This window comes from Microtus oregoni, unplaced genomic scaffold (genome assembly GCF_018167655.1).
Source record: "Microtus oregoni isolate MIOR12 unplaced genomic scaffold, Mior012 000088F_ref0000325, whole genome shotgun sequence".
Classification (NCBI taxonomy): Eukaryota; Metazoa; Chordata; class Mammalia; order Rodentia; family Cricetidae; genus Microtus; species Microtus oregoni.
Window position 1 is genome coordinate 2388950 of NW_024544555.1, and position 19270 is coordinate 2408219.

The 19270-nt window shown below is 42.6% G+C and overlaps 2 protein-coding genes across 3 annotated transcripts in view; one reads left to right on the forward strand and one right to left on the reverse strand.

Annotated features, from left to right (window-relative positions):
• Positions 1-7036: 7036 nt before the first annotated feature.
• On the reverse strand, positions 7037-7424 carry LOC121442261 (60S ribosomal protein L37-like). Its single transcript, XM_041643742.1, has one exon. The coding sequence runs from the start codon at positions 7391-7393 to the stop codon at positions 7100-7102; it is 294 nt and encodes a 97-aa protein (XP_041499676.1). The 5' UTR covers positions 7394-7424; the 3' UTR covers positions 7037-7099.
• Positions 7425-8732: 1308 nt separating this feature from the next.
• LOC121442245 (RNA-binding protein 27) overlaps positions 8733-19270 on the forward strand; it is a 72821-nt gene continuing 62283 nt past the window's right edge. For both annotated transcript variants that reach the window (XM_041643710.1, XM_041643712.1), the window contains exon 1: positions 8733-8951. In XM_041643710.1, the coding sequence (XP_041499644.1) occupies positions 8893-8951 (59 nt within the window). In that variant the 5' untranslated portion in view covers positions 8733-8892. The remainder of the gene's footprint in view (positions 8952-19270) is intronic.

The window sequence follows — 19270 nt, forward strand, 5'->3', positions numbered from 1 at the left end:
TGTTTTTGATCTTGGCCATTCCTATAGGTGTAAGATGGAATCTCAGAGTTGATTTGATTTGCATTTCTCTGATGACTAAGGATGTTGAACATTTCCTTAAGTGTCTTTCAGCCATTTTAGAGTCCTCTGTTGTGTTGAGAGTTATCTGTTTAGGTCTATAGTCCAGATTATGTGATCTTTTGGTGTCCAGTTTCTTGAGTTCTTTGTATATTTTGGAGATCAGACCTCTGTCTGATGTGGGGTTAGTGAAGATCTTTTCCTATTCTGTAGGCTGTTGTTTTGTCTTGTTGACCATGTCCTTTGCTTTACAGAAGCTTTTTAGTTTCAGGAGGTCCCATTTATTAATTGTTTCTCACAGTATCTGTGCTGCTGGGGTTATATTTATATTTAGGAAGTGGTCTCCTGTGCCAATTCATTCAAGTGTACTTCCCACTTTCTCTTCTATAAGGTTCAGTGTGGCTGGTTTTCTGTTGAGGTCTTTGATCCATTTGGACTTGAGTTTTGTGCACGGTGATAGATATGGGTCTATTTTTATCTACATGTTAATATCCAGTTATGCCACCACCATTTGTTAAATATGCTTTCTTTTTTCCATTTGATGTTTTTTGCTTCTTTGTCAAAGATCAGGTGTTCGAAGATATGTGGATTGATATCCGGGTCTTCAATTCAGTGACCCTATTTTTTTTTTAATATTTATTTATTTATTTATTTATGTATACAATAGTCTGTCTGTGTGTATGTCTGCAGACCAGAAGAGGGCAGCAGCTCTCGTTACAGATGGTTGTGAGCCACCATGTGGTTGCCGGGAATTGAACTCATGACCTTTGGAAGAGCAGGCAATGCTCTTAACCACTGAGCCATCTCTCCAGCCCCTAGTGACCCTATTTTTTAAAAAGATTTCATTCATATATTTTGATTGTGATATGTGTGTATATAAGAGTCTTTACTGGCTGAAACATCTGAACAGCCCATGATTCCTTTTCAGTTTGGTTGTTTGTTCACTTGTTTAAGATTAAATAGTGTTAGCCGGGCAGTGGTGGCTCATGCCTTTAATCCCAGCACTCGGGAGGCAGAGGCAGGCAGATCTCTGTGAGTTCGAGGCCAGCCTGGTCTAGTTCCAGCTAGTTCCAGGACAAGAACCAAAAGCTATAGAGAAACCCTGTCTCGAAAATAAGAAAAAAAAAAGATTAAATAGTGTTTATTTATTTGTGTGTGTGTGTAAGTCTGTGTTCTCGTGTGTGTGTGTGTGTGTGTGTGTGTGTGTGTGTATCCATGGAGGCCAGAAGAGGCAAGTCTGGTCCCCTGATGCCAGCTTTATAAACAGCTATGAGCTGCTCATTGTAGGTGCTGGGTACAGAGCCTGGGTCCTCTGGAAGAGCAGCAAAAGCATTTAGCTACTGAGTCACCTCGCCAATCCATCTTTCTATTCTTATCTACCACCCCGGGGAGTCAAGCTTCAAGAAGGTTGCACTGCCTAATGGTTGCACCTCCGAGCTTGGTCTCCGCTTTTAAAACCGTGTTCTTTTCAAATATTACACAAATAGAAACAGAAAGTATGTAAATTTTGGAGACCAAGTTTCTCTCCGCAACAGGCCTGGCTGTCCTGGAACTGTTGTGTAGACCAGGCTGGTCTTAGACTCACAGAGCTCTTACTGCCTCTGCCTCCTGAGTGCTGGGATCAAAGTCGTTTGCCAGCATTGCCTGGCGATAGTTTTTAAGAAAGCATCACACTGCTTTTCAGAAATGCTGTGCCACTTCACATCACCATCAGCAAGGTGTGAATGGTCCGATTCCTTGCTGTATTTAGTAGATCATTAGTATTACACACACACACACATAGATGTATATATATAAACATTTTTTAAAAAAAAAATTGAACCCCTTAATCCAGAGTTCTTTCCGAGGAACAAATCTATGTTTTCAGAATAAAGACACTATTCGAGTTGACTCATAATTTGTCTACCAAGTGACCTTGTGTTTACACAACTAAGATTCTAGCTATTCTTAAGAAAATGACTTTTTTTTCCTAAGTCACATGAGTTGATCCACGTGACCCATATTTAGGATAAACTGATACTTTTTGGATTTTTTAGAGAATTTCATAGACGAGCTCTGTATTTATATCATTTTTCCTTTCCTTTCCTGCCTTCAACACCCCCCCATGCTTCCCCTCTCTCAAATTCATGGCCTCTTTTTTCTTTCTTTTGTTTTTGTTTTGTTTTGTTTTTGAGACAAGGTTTTTCTGTGTAGGTCTGGCTGTCCTGCAACTCTTTCTATAGACCGGGCTGGCCTTGAACTCACAGAGATCTGCCTGCCTCCTGATGCTGGCATTAAAGACGTGCACCACCACACCAGCTCCAATCTTACTGTCTTTACTCAGAATAGTGGCTCATGGAAGGTAGTGTGTGCAGTTCAAAATGTTGACTGAATTTTGAACTAAGCAGGGAGCTCATATTTTAATGTTTTAATTAAACATTAAATTTGTTATCAGGATAATTTAGTGACAGCTAAAGGCGTGAGCGCTGGAGTAAAGGGACATAGTCGAGGATGGATCCTTACTATTCGTTATTTTGTCGACTTTCTGGGTTGCAGTTTTCTTGTCTGTGACGAATGCCTATATATTTAGGGGTAGTGTGAGAATGAGCGAATATAACGGTGTGCTGAAGCAATGTGCTTATCACAGGGAAGGGGTAGCCTCTGGGACTTGCCTCTAAAAGTCTCCCTCTGGTTTTTTTTTTTTGTTTGTTTTTTTTTTTTTGAGACAGGGTTTCTCTGTGGCTTTGGAGCCTGTCCTGGAAAAAGTCTCCCTCTGTCACTGTCTCTTCCTCTCAGGTTCTGGGGATTGAACCCATGGCCTTATGGATGCGCAAGTGTTCTACTACTGAGCTACACTGCCTACCCACAAATACAAAAATGAATGTAACTTCAAAAATAATTTTTTTTGTCTCTGGCATGTGGTAAGCATCACTAATTATGTATCCACATGTTGCATGAGCACATGAATATACCACAGTCAGGGTAGCCCAGTAACTCGTGCCTGGAGTAAGTGCACATTCATTCATGGATTGCAGGTGAGTCAGTTCTTTATATGCAATGCAAGCTACCAAATAAAATCAATGGAGAAGTTCTGGCTCGTAGCTCCTGAATTTATCTGAACCATCTGGCAAATTCAGTGAGCCAAGCATGGAGGTGGAATTGACTACATTGGACAGACTTACTTCTGGGAAAGCAACTGTTCTTTTTTTAAAAAACAAAAAACAACCCCCCCACACCATTTATTTATCTACTTACGTGTGTGTGTGTGTGTGCATGAACATGCTCTGTGAAATGCAGTGGGGGATCAGAAGACAACATGCAGGAGTTGGTTTTCTTCTCGTGGATCCCAGGGATTGAACTCAGGTTGTCGGGCTTAGCAGCAAGCACCTTTACCCGCTGAGTCATCTGCCTGACCAAACCAATTTTGTTATACATGGTGCTTATTCAAGAGACAGTTTGGAATGCTATGTTCAAGAAGTGGTACTAAGGTTTATAAATCTACACACACACACCAAATATATATATACATGTATCAAATGCCTAAATCACCAAAGTAATTATGATAATACACACACACCAAATATATATACATGTATCAAATGCCTAAATCACCAAAGTAATTATGATAACACTGAAGTAGAGAAAGGGGGGGAAGTTACTAAGGGGGTCTCCTACCATGATAATCATGACTGTTCTTGTAGTTATCTTACTCAAGTGAAGACATTGATCACCATGAAGTTAGTAACTCAATACTTACCTTGGAATTAGGCCTGCAACAGAGGCAAGTGGATCTCGGTGAGTTCGAGGCCAGCCTAATCTAAATAAATAAATGGCTTGAAGGTTTTGTTTTTGTTTTTTTTTTTTTTTTAAAAAGATGTTAAACCGGGCAGTGGTGGCACACGCCTTTAATCCCAGCACTCGGGAGGCAGAGGCAGGCGGATCTCTGTGAGTTCGAGACCAGCCTGGTCTACAGAGCTAGTTCCAGGACAGGCTCCAAAGCCACAGAGAAACCCTATCTCAAAAAAAGAAAAAAACAAAAAAAAATCCAAAAAAAAAAGACGTTAGCTTGTATATTTGTTAAATAAATACATTAAACATTTTGTTGTTGTTGTTGTTTTTCAAAACAGGGTTTCCCTATGCAGCTCTGGCTGTCCTAGAACTCACTCTGTAGACCAGGCTGGCCTCGAGTTCACAGAAATCTTCTTGCCTCTTTCTCTCAAGTGCTGGGATTAAAGACATCTGCCACCACATCCAGCTTTTGTGTTTGGCTTTAATAAAGAGACTGGTTTATCCTCATTTTATGTGTATGTATACATGTCTGAATCTCTGTATGTACATCAGAAAGCGATGTCAGATCACCTGGAACTGGAGTTACAGGCTGCTGTGAGCCACCAGTATGGGTGCTAGGAGCTGTCCCTTGGTCCTGCGGAAGAGCAGCGAGTTCCCTTGCATGCTTAGCTTAACTGCTGTACACTGCTAACTCCCTATGTATACTAGGCTGGCTTCAAACTAACAGAGATCCGCCTGCTTCTGCTTCCCAAGTGCTGGGGTTAAAAGTATGTGTCACACAGCTTGCTTGGTTCTGAGACACAGTGTTGTTATGTAGCCCAAGGTTGGAACTGGGCTGAAATTCATCCCTATTCCGCTTCTACCTCCAAGTGGTGGGATTACAGACGTGAACCGTCATATCTCACTTATACTGTTAAGTCAGAATTAGGCCTGACCAAATCACTATTTAAATATTATTTATTGGCTTATTTATTTTCTTTCTTTCCTTTTTTTTTTTGTTTGTTTTTGTTTTTCGAGACAGGGTTTCTCTGTAGCTTTTTTTTTTTTTTTTTTTTGGTTTTTTCGAGACAGGGTTTCTCTGTGGTTTTGGAGCCTGTCCTGGAACTAGCTCTTGTAGACCAGGCTGGTCTCGAACTCACAGAGATCCGCCTGCCTCTGCCTCCCGAGTGCTGGGATTAAAGGCGTACGCCACCACCGCCCGGCTCTCTGTAGCTTTTTAGAGGCTGTCCTGGAACTAGCTCTTGTAGACCAGGCTGGTCTCGAACTCACAGAGATCTGCCTGCCTCTGCCTCCCGAGTGCTGAGACTAAAGGCGTGCGCCACCACCGCCCAGCTTGGCTTATTTATTTTTGGGGGGGGGGCGTTGAGGCAAGGTTTCAGGTAGCCCATATTGGTCACCAATTCACTATTGTACTGACACTGGCCTTGAACTTCTAATCCCTCCTCCTCTACCCCACAAGTGAGACTGTAAGCGTGAGTGACTACCTTAGGATTTCTTTTTTATTTTTATTTTATTTTATTTTATTTTGGCTCCCCATTGAGGAATCGAACCCCGGTCTCCCGCGTGACAGGCGGGGATACTCACCTCTATACAAACAAGGAGGGGTTTCTTTTTTAGAACTTGTATAATTTCTGAGGGTAACACTGTAATCACTGAAGTGAAAGAAAGACATAGAAACTGTTAAAGGGGAGGAAGAGAGAGGGAAGAGGAAGCAGTGGATGCGGGAGAACTCTGGGCTGCAGTCAGACTGGGGCTAGCTCCAGCTCCACCTAGAGGGGTGTGACACCAGACAACCAATGTACCTCTCCAGGCTTGCCCTCTCCTTTGTAAATATTGCCTCCCGTTTTGTTTCTTATAGAAGGGGTATGCAAACCCAGGCCAGGGAGCCAAGCTCCGCTAAGCTCTGCTGGCACCTGCCCTCTGCACCTGTGAGATTACAGTGCCAGTTACAGTTTTTCAAGTGATTGAAACAAATGAAGAGTAATATTTTACGAAAGGAAATAACCTAGAAGTCCACAAACAGGCGAATGGATAATGAAAATGTGCTCACAATGGGAGTTTTATCAGCTGTAAAGACAAATCAAATTGTGAAATTTGCAGCAAAGTGGATGGGTCTGTGCATTGTCATATTAAGTGAGGCAAGCAAGTTCTGAAAAAATAAATACTGCATATTTTCTCTCATATTCAGATCCCAGCTTTTAGAGTTCACATACATGGATCTGTCTGGGTGTGAGTGAGGTCCTGACACCAGAAAGGGGGGCGGCGGTCACGACATGGAGGAAAGGGCGAGGGTAACAGAACCCTGGTGAAACGCCTGTGACATGCGGCTTACTAGGGATAGAAGGTATAAGGGTAAAGGGACAGGCTGGGGAATGGGAGACAAGAGGCAGCAAAGTGGAGTAACAAAACCAAATTGTGTTTCAAAATGACATAATGATACCTAATAACATTAGGTACAATTTATTTATTTATTTATTTAGGCAGAGCCTGGAGATGAGTCTTAGGCCAGTTCCATGTTGGGCTACATAACAAGACCCCGTCTCAAAAGTCAAGAAAAATAATACGTTATGATGCAAAAATTTACATGGTATTGGCATTTTATTCAATAAAACTTTCCTGCTCCTGGAGCACAGCCATGATCACTTGTTTACATGTGCTCATCTACGGCCTGGCTCAGGCCACGTAGAGTATTTGCCACAATGACCTCAAAGTTCACATAACCAGAAATGTTGACTATCATCTGGCCCCCTTACAGAGAGCAGGCTAGCCAGTACCTGTTCTATATACGGTCTATTTAGTGCAATGGCTTATTTTGTGTTGATCCACCTCTTTTCCGTGAAATATGTGCTCGTTAGGTATTTTCCAAAATGTTATTGTACTGCACAACTCTACAAACTGTTCAGGTATCTAGAAGAGGGATTTCCCCTTCATTGGACGCTAATGGTTTACTGTAAGTACATAACAGGGTCTCCATGTTTGTTACTGAATAAACTATCTATCTATCTATCTATCTATCTATCTATCTATCTATCTATCTATCTATCTAAGTATACAGTGGTTTGCCTGCCTGTGGGCCAGAAGAGGGCACCAGATCTCATTACAGATGGTTGTGAGCCACCATGTGGTTGCTGGTAATTGAACTCTGGACCTTAGGAAGAGCAAACAGTGCTCTTAACCTCTGAGCCATCTCTCCAGCCCTGAATAGGGCCTTTTTTTTTTTTTTTTTTTTTTTTTTTGGAAACCAGAACATTTATTTTATGACAGATTGAAATCCTCAAGATGAACTGGATGCTGCAACAGCTGCCCTCTTGGGTTTAGGGGTTGTCCCTTCACGGAATTCATGCCTGAATCTTCGGTAGACAATTTTTAGATGCCTCATCCGCCCAGTCCCGGTAGTGTTTCGTCTCTTAGCCTTGGCACTCCAGTTATACTTTCTCTTGCGCTTGGCAGGGTAGCCGCATTTGCCACAGGTAGACTTCTGAAGGTGGTAGGCCTTAGAGCCACAGCGGCGGCACAACGTGTGCGTCTTGTTGCGATGCTTTCCGAAGGATGACGTTCCTTTCGTCATCTTGCTTCTGCCGCCGAGGCCAAAGAGACCGGAAGAGCTGAATAGGGCCTTTTAATACCAGTGACAAGCTACTAACTTAAGAACACCAACAGGAATTTCCCATTTAATAAAAACTCAAAAAGTAGCCTATTCTTGGCAATTTCAACTTTCCTTCGCAATTATTTGTTTGCTGAGACAGTTTCTCAAATCCCTGCTCTGCCATTATTGTTATTATTATTATTATTTGATTTTTCGAGACAGGGTTTCTCTGTAGCTTTTTGGTTCCTGTCCTGGAACTAGCTGGAACTAGACCAGGCTGGCCTCGAACTCACAGAGATTCGCCTGCCTCTGCCTCCCGAGTGCTGGGATTAAAGACATGCGCCACCACCGCCCGGCTTGCCATTATTTTTTTAAACTTTGTTTGTTAACCAAAATTCTCCCTGAAAAAACAGAGAGGGAGAGGGAGAGAGAAGGAGAGTTTTTTTTTGTTTTTTGGTTTTTTTTTTAGCGCTGGTGTAGTAGTGCATGCTTTTAGTCCCATTACTCAGGAGGCAGAGGCAGGCAGGTATCTTAGTTAGTGGCCAGCCTGCTTTACAGAAAGAGTTCCAGGACAGCCAGAGCTATACAGAAAAATCCCGTCTCAAAACAAACAACAGAGGGAGGGAGAGGGCGAAAGACGGGGAGAGGGAGGAAAAGAGAGAGAGAGAGAGAGAGAGAGAGAGAGAGAGAGAGAGATTCTGTGTAACTGAAACTTAGCAGAAAAAAAAAAACCACAAACCAAAAAAACAAAACAAAAAACAAAACACACAACAACAACAACAAAACAACAAAAACAGAAGCATGAGCACCGGTCATCAAAATGAGTGTGAAAGGGAGAAAAAAATTAGCAAGATCTTGCTTCTTTGCAATGTGTCCAACGTGAAAGCATTGCACATTGTGCTGCAGATTTACTACAGCTGAGTCATTTCGGGACACCGGAGAGAGTTTCCAGGAAAAAAAAAAAAACGAGCGGAAGGAAGCTGGAAAAGGGGCTCTCCGGGTTCCCCCAGGCACTGCTAGTAGCATACACCGGTATTCCGGGCGTGGATGGCGGCGTGGTTAAAAAAAGGCGTCGCGGACCCTTTAAGAGGCACAGCACCTTCTCCAAGATACCATCTTGCACCGGGAGTTCACTGAACTCTCCACCTACCTTGCTAGGTCCCTCCGCCCTCACTGGATACGGCCGGCGGGCGGGGCGGGAGAGTCTTACGATTGGCCCGCCGCGCGCGGCCCTCTCTCGCCTATTGGTGCGTGCGCCCGTCACTTCACATTATCTCCCGCCTACTGGAGCCCCTGGGCTAGGTTGACTGGGGCTCTTGGGTTAGTTCCTGTTAGGCCCCGGCCCAGGGAGTAGGTGAAGTCTCTAAGATGCCCGGTGGGTCAGGGCACCCGGAGCTGTGAGGGAACGTGAGGCGGCGGCGAGCGGAGACCCGCGGCGGGCCTTAGGAGGAGCGGCGGCCCGAGCCCGCCTTCCCTGCACCATGCTCATAGAGGATGTGGATGCCCTCAAGTCCTGGCTGGCCAAGTTACTGGAGCCGATGTGAGTGCGCCGGGCCGCGCCGGACCGGCGGCATGGGCGTTGGGGACCCGCGGGGGCGTGGGGGAGGGGAGGCGGGAGTCGGGGCCGCCCGCCTGGTACTCGTCCACGGTGTAGTGAGGTGAGGAGGGAAGGGGCCGGGCACGGGCGGCGGGGGTTCCCCGTGTACCCGGGGAGCCGGCCCGGGCTGCAGGCCGGCGGGAGACTGAAGGACGCCGACCTGGGAGCAGGGGCGGGTGGCGCGGCTGTCGAGGGATTTTTAAATGTGTGAGCTGAGGTGCGGGACGGCGGAGCGGGTTGCAGGACTTTGCAAACAGTCCCCGGGAGCCCGGTGTCGACGGCCTTCTCGGGGTGCCGGGGGTCCTGAAGCTTAGCCGTCGTTGGGGGTGAGCGCCTAGGGGTGAGAACAGGGAAGAGGGCTGAAGTGAATGTGCGGGCATGGAAGGGTTTTGTTAAATTACGGGGAAGCTCGTGAGGATAAGAGCAAGGATACTGAGGGATTTTAAGGTGTTCCTGAGGAGTTGATGGCAGAATTGATTATTTTTTAGATACCGCAGGATGTTGGGGGAAGAGTCGAGATTTTTATGTCTGATTGAGGGTTGAAGGACTGATTAGTTAATAGTATGGATGATGAAGTTGAAGTGGGTAAAGTTGAAGCTTCTTTTTCTTTTTTTTCCCCCCCAGGTATTAGGAAAATAAAAGGGGCCCAAGAATAAATAAGGATCTTGTAAACATTTCGGAAAGATGACAGGGCAGCTGTAATTGGGGCGTAGGGTGACTGCTGAGGGACCAGGGGAACGAGAGACCTGTCCTCTCAAGACGTTTTGAGGAGTGTCTGTTGTGGACATACCACTAAGAGGCTTGACAGGGACAGCAGGGGCATCATCAACTTCTCGTTTTTAACTTTTAAGAAAGTAAAGGTTGTGTGGAGAGTTTGGGGATCCTCGGGTGTAGCTAGTCTCTGCCTGTGGGGAGGAAAGGATGGAAGGCAGGGGAGAGTCTTTGAGGAGAGCATGGGAAACCGAATGGGAGGGAACAAGAGCATTTCCTGCTCTCTCTCTCTCTCTCTCCCTCCCTCCCTCCCTCCCTCCCTCCTTCCTCTCCCCCATTACTGTTTTTGCCTACTCCTCCCCCTCCCCCCATGGTTCGAGGAGGAAAAAGGCGGGCCTTGAATCATGAAATCAGATTACCCTAGTAAGAAAGAAAGAAAGAGAGGAAGAGAGGAAGGAAGAAAAAAGGTTTTCAGGGGCTGGAACTGGGAAGTAGCCCCACAGGTATGGAGGAACTGTAAAGTTGAGGCTGTTGGGGGACATTGTCAGCTTGTTCTCATCATCTGTTATTTCCTCACCATCACCCTCTTCCCCCCCAAGAAACTTGGTTAACTAACTTTTTGTTTTTGTTTTGCTACTTTGTTTTTGGGGGCGGGGTGGGGGTGGGAAGGTACCTCAGGAGGAGGGTCATCCGTGGAGGATGGTAAAGGAGGCTGCGGACGGGGTGTTTGGATGTCTAGTTTGTTATTTGCCTTCTGGGAGTGAATGAATAGAGCATAGGGACAAATGAATGAGTAAATAATCGTGCAGTAAGGGCTTCTCAGGTTTAGATGAGTGGTCGTCCAGTTAGAATGAAAATGACTTCTGGGCATACTCGAAAGTTTGGTGGAATGTTTGCATCCCTTTTCTACAGTGGAAAGTTTTAGGGCACTAAGATGGAAATGGATTGTGATGTGCAATTTGGGAATAAGATAGAACTAGTCAGTTTTACTGTTGTGAAAAGAACTAAAAAAGGCGGGAAAGTCTATATGTTTTTAAAAATTAGTTATATTTTTCTTTTTTGGTTTTTCAAGACAGTATTTCTCCGTGGAGCCTGTCCTGAAACTAGCTCTGGAGATCAGGCTGGCCTTGAACTCACAGAGATCCACCTGCCTCTGCCCCTGAGTGCTGAGTAAAGGCTTGTGGTGCTACCACCTGTTTATTTTTCTTACCAACTCTTGAAAGGTCTGTTTTGAATGTCTGTTGTGTAGTAGCATTTCATTTGTGGGTTTTTTTTTTTTTTTTGGGGTTTTTTTCAAGACAGGGTTTCTCTGTAGCTTTTTGGTGCCTGTCCCGGAACTAGCTCTTGTAGACCAGGCTGGCCTCGAACTCCCAGAGATCCGCCTGCCTCTGCCTCCTGAGTGCTGGTATTAAAGGCGTGCGCCACCACCGCCCGGCTCATTTGTATTTTAATAAATAAAGCTTTCTTGAAGATCAGAAAAGTAAGCCACACTGACCAGCCTTACTGACCAGGCAGCAATGACACACACCTTTAATCCCAACAGCCACACTAGTTTGCCATAGAAACCAGGTGGTAGTGCTGCATGCCCTTAATCCCAGAACTGGAGAGGATTATAAAGCAGGAGAGACAGCTCTCAGTCTCATTCTGAGATTCCTGGAGGCAGCATTTCCATTTCAGATTGAGGTAGAGCTAGTGACTGGCTGTTTTGCTTTTCTGACCTTCAGGTTGAACCCCAATTTCTGTCACTTGAGTTTTTATTAATTGTGCTTCAATGTTGTCTTTTCTTGCATTGTAGAACATTGAACCCAGGGCCAGACCAGCCCATCTTTTATTTTCTCCTCAATTTTCCCTGATAAGCTCTCATTCTCTTTGTTAGTAGAGATCTTGTGTACTGTCTTTTTAAAATTTGAAAGTATTAAATGTATGTTTTATGTCTCAGGTAGATAGTAACAACATTTAGCATTATAGCTTCTTTTTAGTTTTTTTTTTGTTGTTGTTTGTTTGTTTTTGTTTTTCGAGGCGGTTTTGCTGTAGCTCTCAAGCTCTTGTAGACCAGACTGGCCTTGAACTCACAAAGATCCACCTGTCTCTACCTCTGGTGTGCAGGGATTAAAGGCATACACCACCACAGCCTGGCTTAATTTAGTTTTTCTTTTTTTAAGTACCCTAAAAATGTATTACTGGGTAGTAATAGCACTAGCTAGTACTTTTTTTTTTTTCTTCTTCAAGATAGGGTTTCTCTTCACAGCCCGTGCTGTCTTTGAACTCTGTAGACCAGGCTGGTCTCCAATTTACAGGGATCTGCCTGCTTCTGCCTCTTGAGTGCTTGGATTAAAGACTTGCACAATCACTGACCAGTTCTTTTTTTTTTAAATATTTATTTATTTATTTATTTATTTATTATGTATACAATATTCTGTCTATGTGTATGCCTGAAGGCCAGAAGAGGGCACCAGACTTCATTGCAGATGGTTGTGAGCCACCATGTGGTTGCTGGGAATTGAACTCAGGACCTTTGGAAGAGCAGGCAATGCTCTTAACCACTGAGCCATCTCTCCAGCCCCTGACCAGTTCTTTTCTTTTTATTAAGGTAAACTTTAGTGTAAGAATGTCATCTTTCTTGCTAGTGATGTTTTTGTTAGGGTGTTTTTTTTCTTTTATCAACTGACAATTTTAATTATTCTGTGATCTTGATCGAAAATTATACTTTAAAATGAATGAGAGCTTGAGAGATGGCTCAGTGCTTAAGAGTATTTACTGCTCTTCCAAAGGACCTGAGTTTGTTTTCCAGAACCCTTATAAAGTAGTTCAGTCTGTAACTTGGGCTCCAGAGGATTTAACATCTCTGGCATCTGAAGGTATCTGCGCTCAGATGTACATAACAAAATACAGACATACCCTACAAATAATTAAAAATATAATAAGGATAAATCTTCAAAAAACAAACGAATACTTGAAAGCTGGGCATGGCATTGTGCACTTGTAAGAGGCTGAGGCAAGAGATTGCCATGATTTCCAGGCTAGCTAGGACTGTGTAACAGAGACCTTGTTTCAAAAGAAGAACACCAACCAAACAAAAGATTACTTGAACTTAGTGTTAAAACTTGTTTTGTGTTGTTTTTTTCTTTTTCTTTTTTTTATTTATTTGTTATGTATACAATATTCTGTCTGTGTGTATGTCTGCAGGTCAGAAGAGGGCACCAGACCTCATTACAGAGCCACCATGTGGTTGCCGGGAATTGAACTCAGGACCTTTGGAAGAGCAGGCAATGCTCTTAACCTGTGAGCCATCTCTCCAGCCCTTGTGTTGTTTTTTTCAAGTCAAATTGAAACACACATCATTCTTTTTTTTTTTTTTTTTTTTTTTTTTTTGGGTTTTTCGAGACAGGGTTTCTCTGTGGTTTTGGAGCCTGTCCTGGAACTAGCTCTGTAGACCAGGCTGGTCTCGAACTCACAGAGATCCACCTGCCTCTGCCTCCCGAGTGCTGGGATTAAAGGCGTGCGCCACCACCGCCCGGCTACATCATTCTTTTTTAAGATTTGTTTATTTATTAAGTATACAACATTCTGCCTCCCTGTATGCCTGCACACCAGAGGAGGGTGCCAGATCTCATTACAGATGGTTGTGAGCCACCATGTGGTTGCTGGGAATTGAACTCAGGACCTCTAGAAGAGCAGCCAGTGTTCTTAACTACTGAGCCAGCTTTCCAGCCTCTGTTTTGTGTTTTGAGATAGTATTTTTCTGTGTAGCTTGTAGCTCTGACTGGCCTGGCTTTTGTAGCCCACACTGGCCTCAAACTCCTGAAAATCCTATTGCCTTGGCCTCCTTGGTATTGGGATTAAAGTTACTCATTGAAGATTAGAAAAGAAAGACTTAGGCTGGTATTATATGTTAAACTTTGCAGCATATACTTTTTATTTATTTATTTATTTATTTATTTTTTGGTGTTCTCTTCCCATATTTTTTTTTTAAATTTATTTATTTATTAAGGATTTCTGCCTCGTCCCCACAACCGCTTCCCATTTTCCTCCCCCTCCCCCGATCAAGTCCCCCCCCCTCATCTGCTCGAAGAGCAATCAGGGTTCCCTGACCTGTGGGAAGCCCAAGGACTGCCCACCTCTATCCAGGTCTCGTAAGGTGAGCATTCAAACTGCCTAGGCTCCCACAAAGCCAGTACGTGCAGTAGGATCAAAAACCCACTGCAATTGTTCTTGAATTCTCAGTATTCCTCATTGTCCGCTATGTTCAGCTAGTCCGGATTTATCCCATGCTTTTTCAGACCTAGGCCAGCTGGCCTTGGTGAGATCCCAATAGAACATCCCCATTGTCTTAGTGTGTGGGTGCACCCCTCGTGGTCCTGAGTTCCTTGCTCGTGCTCCGTCTCCTTCTGCTCCTTATTTGGACCTTGAGATTTCTGTCCGGTGCTCCCGTGTGGGTCTCTGTCTCTGTCTCCTTTCATCGCCTGATGAAGGTTAATATTCCTGAGGATGCCTATGTGTTTGTCTTTGGATTCACCTTATCTAGCTTCTCTAGGAACATGAATTATAGGCTCAATGTCCTTTATTTATGGCTAGAAACCAAATATGAGTGAGTACATCCCATGTTCCTCTTTTTGGGTCTGGCTTACCTCACTCAGGATAGTGTTTTCTATTTCCATCCATTTGTATGCAAAATTCAAGAAGTCCTTGTTTTTTACTGCTGAGTAATACTCTAATATGTATATATTCCATACTTTCTTCATCCATTCTTCTGTTGAAGGGCATCTAGGTTGTTTCCAGGTTCTGGCTATTACAAACAATGCTGCCATGAACATAGTTGAGCATATACTTTTGTTGTATGATAGGGCCTCTCTTGGGTATATTCCCAAGAGTGGTATTGCTGGATCCAGGGGTAGGTTGATCCCGAATTTCCTGAGAAACCGAAACACTGCTTTCCAGAGTGGTTGCACAAGTTTGCATTCCCACCAGCAATGGGTGAGTGTACCCCTTTCTCCACAACCTCTCCAGCAAAGGCTATCATTGGTGTTTTTTATTTTAGCCATTCTGACAGGTGTAAGGTGGTATCTTAAAGTTGTCTTGATTTGCATTTCCCTGATCGCTAAGGAAGTTGAGCATGACCTTAAGTGTCTTTTGGCCATTTGAGCATATACTTTTTAATGTATGTTAAGCCCTGAGTTTGGTCTCCATCATATAAACATAAGCTAAATAAGAAAAAAAGACTAGCATCACTAATTAGACTTTAAGAATGTATCTCTCCTATGAAAGTTTTATTTTTAACTTATAGTATTGTTTTTAGAAAGAGCTGTTGATTAAAAAATAGTAAGTGCAAATGCCATATAGATTTTCATTCTTGGTACACTGTCATGGCTGACTACTTTTTGTCTAGAAAGTCTAAAAACATAATAAGTGATATGCTAATGTGGGTTGTGTTTGTAAATTTACTTATTTCACATTCTAGATTCAAGAGCACTTTTCATAGCAGATTGACATGTTATTACAACATAGCATTTCAGAGCAGTTAGTTGTCAGGCTTTGAGATAATGTACTTGCAGGTTGGAATCAGGCTATGGCTGAGTACATGAATTCTGTTGTACTTTTTTTTTAAAAGATTTTTATTTTATTTTATTTTATGGGTGTTTTGCCTACATGCATATCTGTGCACTCTGTGTCTTGTGCAGAGTGTGTTTGTCAGAGAGGTATTAGGTATTTTGGAATTGGAGTAGAGATGCTTGTGAGCCATCAAGGGTCCAGGAGAAGAGCAGCCAGTGTTCTTACCTGCTGAGCTATCTTTCCCACCCTGGAAGGAATAACCCTTTACCTCCCTTAGCTTGCTGGAGAAAGACCATTGCCACCATTTTTGATGGCAGTACACTAAAAGGGGAGGAAATCAGGTCAAAAAGTCACAGACAGACTATACTAACCGATCTTATATGGGATCCTTATTTTTCTTCACTTACAAAGAATTGTAGGGTCTGGAGAGATGGCTCAGCAGTTAAGAGCACTGGCTGCTTTTCCAGAGGTCCTGAGTTCAATTCCCAGCAACCACATGGTGGCTCACAACAATTTGTAATGAGGTCTGGTGCCCTTTTCTGGCCTGCAGGTATACATGCAGCCAGACACTGTATACATAGTAAATCTTAAAAAAAATCGCAGACATCCTTGTCAGACATATCATGTAGGCATTATGCATAAATTGTGATATTGTGCATCATTTGATCAGAAATTACTACTCATTTTAAGAAATTAATTGGTGTGTGTATGCATGTGTGTTTCTACATGTAGAATCCGAGTACAACTTGTAGGAGTCCATTTTCTTCCTCCTTGTCAGTTCCAGGGATCCAGTTCAGGTTATCATGTCTTGTTTGATGGGTGTCTTTCCCTGTTGACCCAAGTCTCTGGGGCCAAGTATTTTTATTATAGTGACAGACCTGCATTTCTACCTAAATAAATAAGATTTTGTCTTTCTTTTATAATACTGAGATTTGAAATCATTTCCTTGTTCATTCAAGGTAAGCCCTCTATCACAGAGTTCTCAAATGGGAATTTTTAAGTATGTGTTGTTTCTTGTTTGGCTTATTGTAAAAATTTGACTTGATGTGTTTTTCTTTTTTCTTACCCCCCCCCACCACCACTTCTTTTTCTTTTTGACAAATCTTACTATATAGCACATGCTGGCCTGTTTTTCACTGTTGCCCAGAGTGGCCTTCAATTTACTCACAATCCTGTCTTAGAATAAGTGCTTTGATTACAGGTTGTATGACACTGGTGTATGGTTTTGTTTGTTTGTTTGTTTGTTTTGGTTTTGCTTTGATTTTTTTGAGACTGGGTTTCTCTGAATAGCTTTAGAGCCTGTCCTAGAACTCACGTTGTAGACCAGGCTGGCCTCCAACTCACAGAGATTGACCTGCCTCTGTCTCCCAAGTGCTAGAATTAAAAGGCGTGTACCACTACATCCAACGACTGGTGGGGTTTGTAAACTTCTTGGATATGTCTGTGTATTATAATAGAACATTGTTGTGTGAATCAGGGCAGTTAGCTTCTACTTACGTATATCTGTCTAATTTTGATTTTTCAGATATTATCTTTCTTCTCTTAAATATTAGCCTTTTCCCCTACTTTGCAAACATAGTATGGTAATAGTGCAGACTGTCAAAAGTGCTTTGTGTTCTTCAGGCACTCTGTACCATACAGTTTGTGTTTTTGAAATATGAAGCTACACTAAGCTTTGCAGATATTTTGCTTATTAATGTTGGGTGCCACTGCCATCTTTAATAAATATTCATTTGTCATGTGTATAACATAGTCTTTGCCTCATTGCGATCTTATAAGTAAGAATAGGAGTTGTGGGGCTGGAGAGATGGCTCAGAGGTTAAGAGCACTGGCTTTTCCAGAGGTCCTGAGTTCAATTCCCAGCAATCACATGGTGGCTCACAACCATCTATAATGAGATCTGGTGCCTTCTTCTGGTGTGCAGGCGTACATGCAGGCAGAACACTGTATGCATAATAAATAAATAAATCCTTAAAAGTAAAGAATAGGAGTTGCTAGTGAAAGTCATGGACTTGGCGTGTAGTTCCTGTGAGTTTGGGCAATTTCAGAGTCTTCAAACTATAATAGGAAATATGTTATTTTAGTGTATGATGGAAAGGGTAGCAAAAGCTGCAAGAGTAGGATTATTTCATTAGTTCCTATTTATTGATTCAGTAGTCATGGCAGGCATGGTTTACATCCTGGAGTAGACTGGCAATTCTTAGGACATTAAACTCTGACTAGTTATCACTGTAGTTCCTCAAGTGGGAAGAAACATGAGCTATTGGTCACTAGGCCTGATCTTCTGGTAAATAAACTAGTAGGGTGTAATGAGTATTTGGGACACTATTCTTGGGATGGAGAAGTATTCCTAATTTTTTAAGGTACTCTAGTGGCTTCACAGAATTCTTGTGCCTATAGCATGGCATGAGACTTGTTTAAGGTGATGTTCACCGACTTAGAGAACGGGTTATTTTCCAGAGGACTTGTTGACATATTTTGGTGTACCAAGTAAGAGCATACTTGATCTTATATTCTTGTTCTGCTTCCTAAATATCTCGGACTTCATTCTTCCCGGCTTAATAACTACAGGCTAGAAGCCAGAAGTTGCCTTTATAGCCCTGAGTTTCCTCTCACTGTGTTCTCTCATTCTTTTGCAGTGTTGTTGCTTTCATAGTTATTGCATGTCTTTTTGTACCATATGTGATTCTGTTCTGTAATTCTTTTTCATAGTCATGTGACTTGAAGAGCAAGGTCTGTTTTACTCAGAGTAATCAAAGTCATCAAACAAGAGACTTGGGTGGTACTAAGTGGTGATGGTGTATGCCTTTAATCCCAACATTTGGGAGGCAGAGGCAGGCAAATCTCTGAGTTCGAGGCCAGTTTGGTCAGCAGAGCAAGATCCAGGACAGCCAGGGTTACACAGAGAAACCCTGTCTTAAAAAATCAAAAAATAGTTGATATTTAATTAATAGTAAATGTTGAAGCGAATGAACAGCCTTATGTGTATATTTCGATTGCTTAACAATTAGAAAATTAAGTTTGGACTGGGAGTGCAGCTTAGTGATAAAGTAATGCAGAGGGCCTTGGGTTTGAGTCCCAGCATTAAAAAGATTTGTTTTTTGCTAATTTAACTTTGTGGATATATTTAACTAGTGGTACCTAGGATCTACGTTTCAGATATCAAAATTGCATTTGGAACTGACGGATGTGTATGGTCATGCATATTATCACAAATATAAACAAAACAAATCTGGAGGGTATCTCTTCCATATATACTTTCGTGAAAACTCCTAATTAAGAGTAAGATAAGAAAGAAAGAAAGAAAGAAAGAAAGAAAGGGTAAGTTGAAGCCAGGCATAGTGGTGCCTTTAGTCCCACCATTTAGGAGACACAGGCAGGGTCATCTCTTGTAAGTTCCAGGACAGTCTGTTCTTCATAGTGAGTTCCAGGACAGTCAGGGTTACATAGTGAAACCTGTCTCAAAAACAAAAACAAAAAACAACCAACAAAGACTAGGATGAGTGAGGTGTTGTGCACTCTTTTAATCCCAGCACTTGGGAGTTCAAGGCCAGCATGATGGCTGTGTGGCGAAACCCTGTCTCAAAAAAGGGGTGTGGGTAAAGTGAGAGGAAAGTATTACAGTCTTGATGTTTTAATGTCACCCAGAGTTCATGTGTTGAAACTTAATCCCCAATGTGAGGGTAGTAAGAGCTGAAACCTTTATTAGTGCGCTATAGAAAATAAAATTATCAGTGTTTATTTTCAGTTTCTCCTTTATGAAGGAACTTTGTAGCTGTAAGCACTCACTGTGAAATTTTCTAGCTTAATTTCTAATTGACATTACATCGGGAAAGCATTTTCATATTTGTGCATTACTTTTATAGCCATCACTGTGCATGCCTAATATTTCCTATATCTCTGATAGTCAGAGTGGTTTCCCTGACTGTTATTACTATTTGGTTAGAAATAATGTTGTCTCTATAATAAACAGATTTTTTTTTAGTGTTTAAGTCTTTTCA

Bases quoted from the DNA above. Each gene is read 5' to 3' on its own strand.
- LOC121442261 (XM_041643742.1), bottom strand. From the start codon at position 7,393: ATGACGAAAGGAACGTCATCCTTCGGAAAGCATCGCAACAAGACGCAC.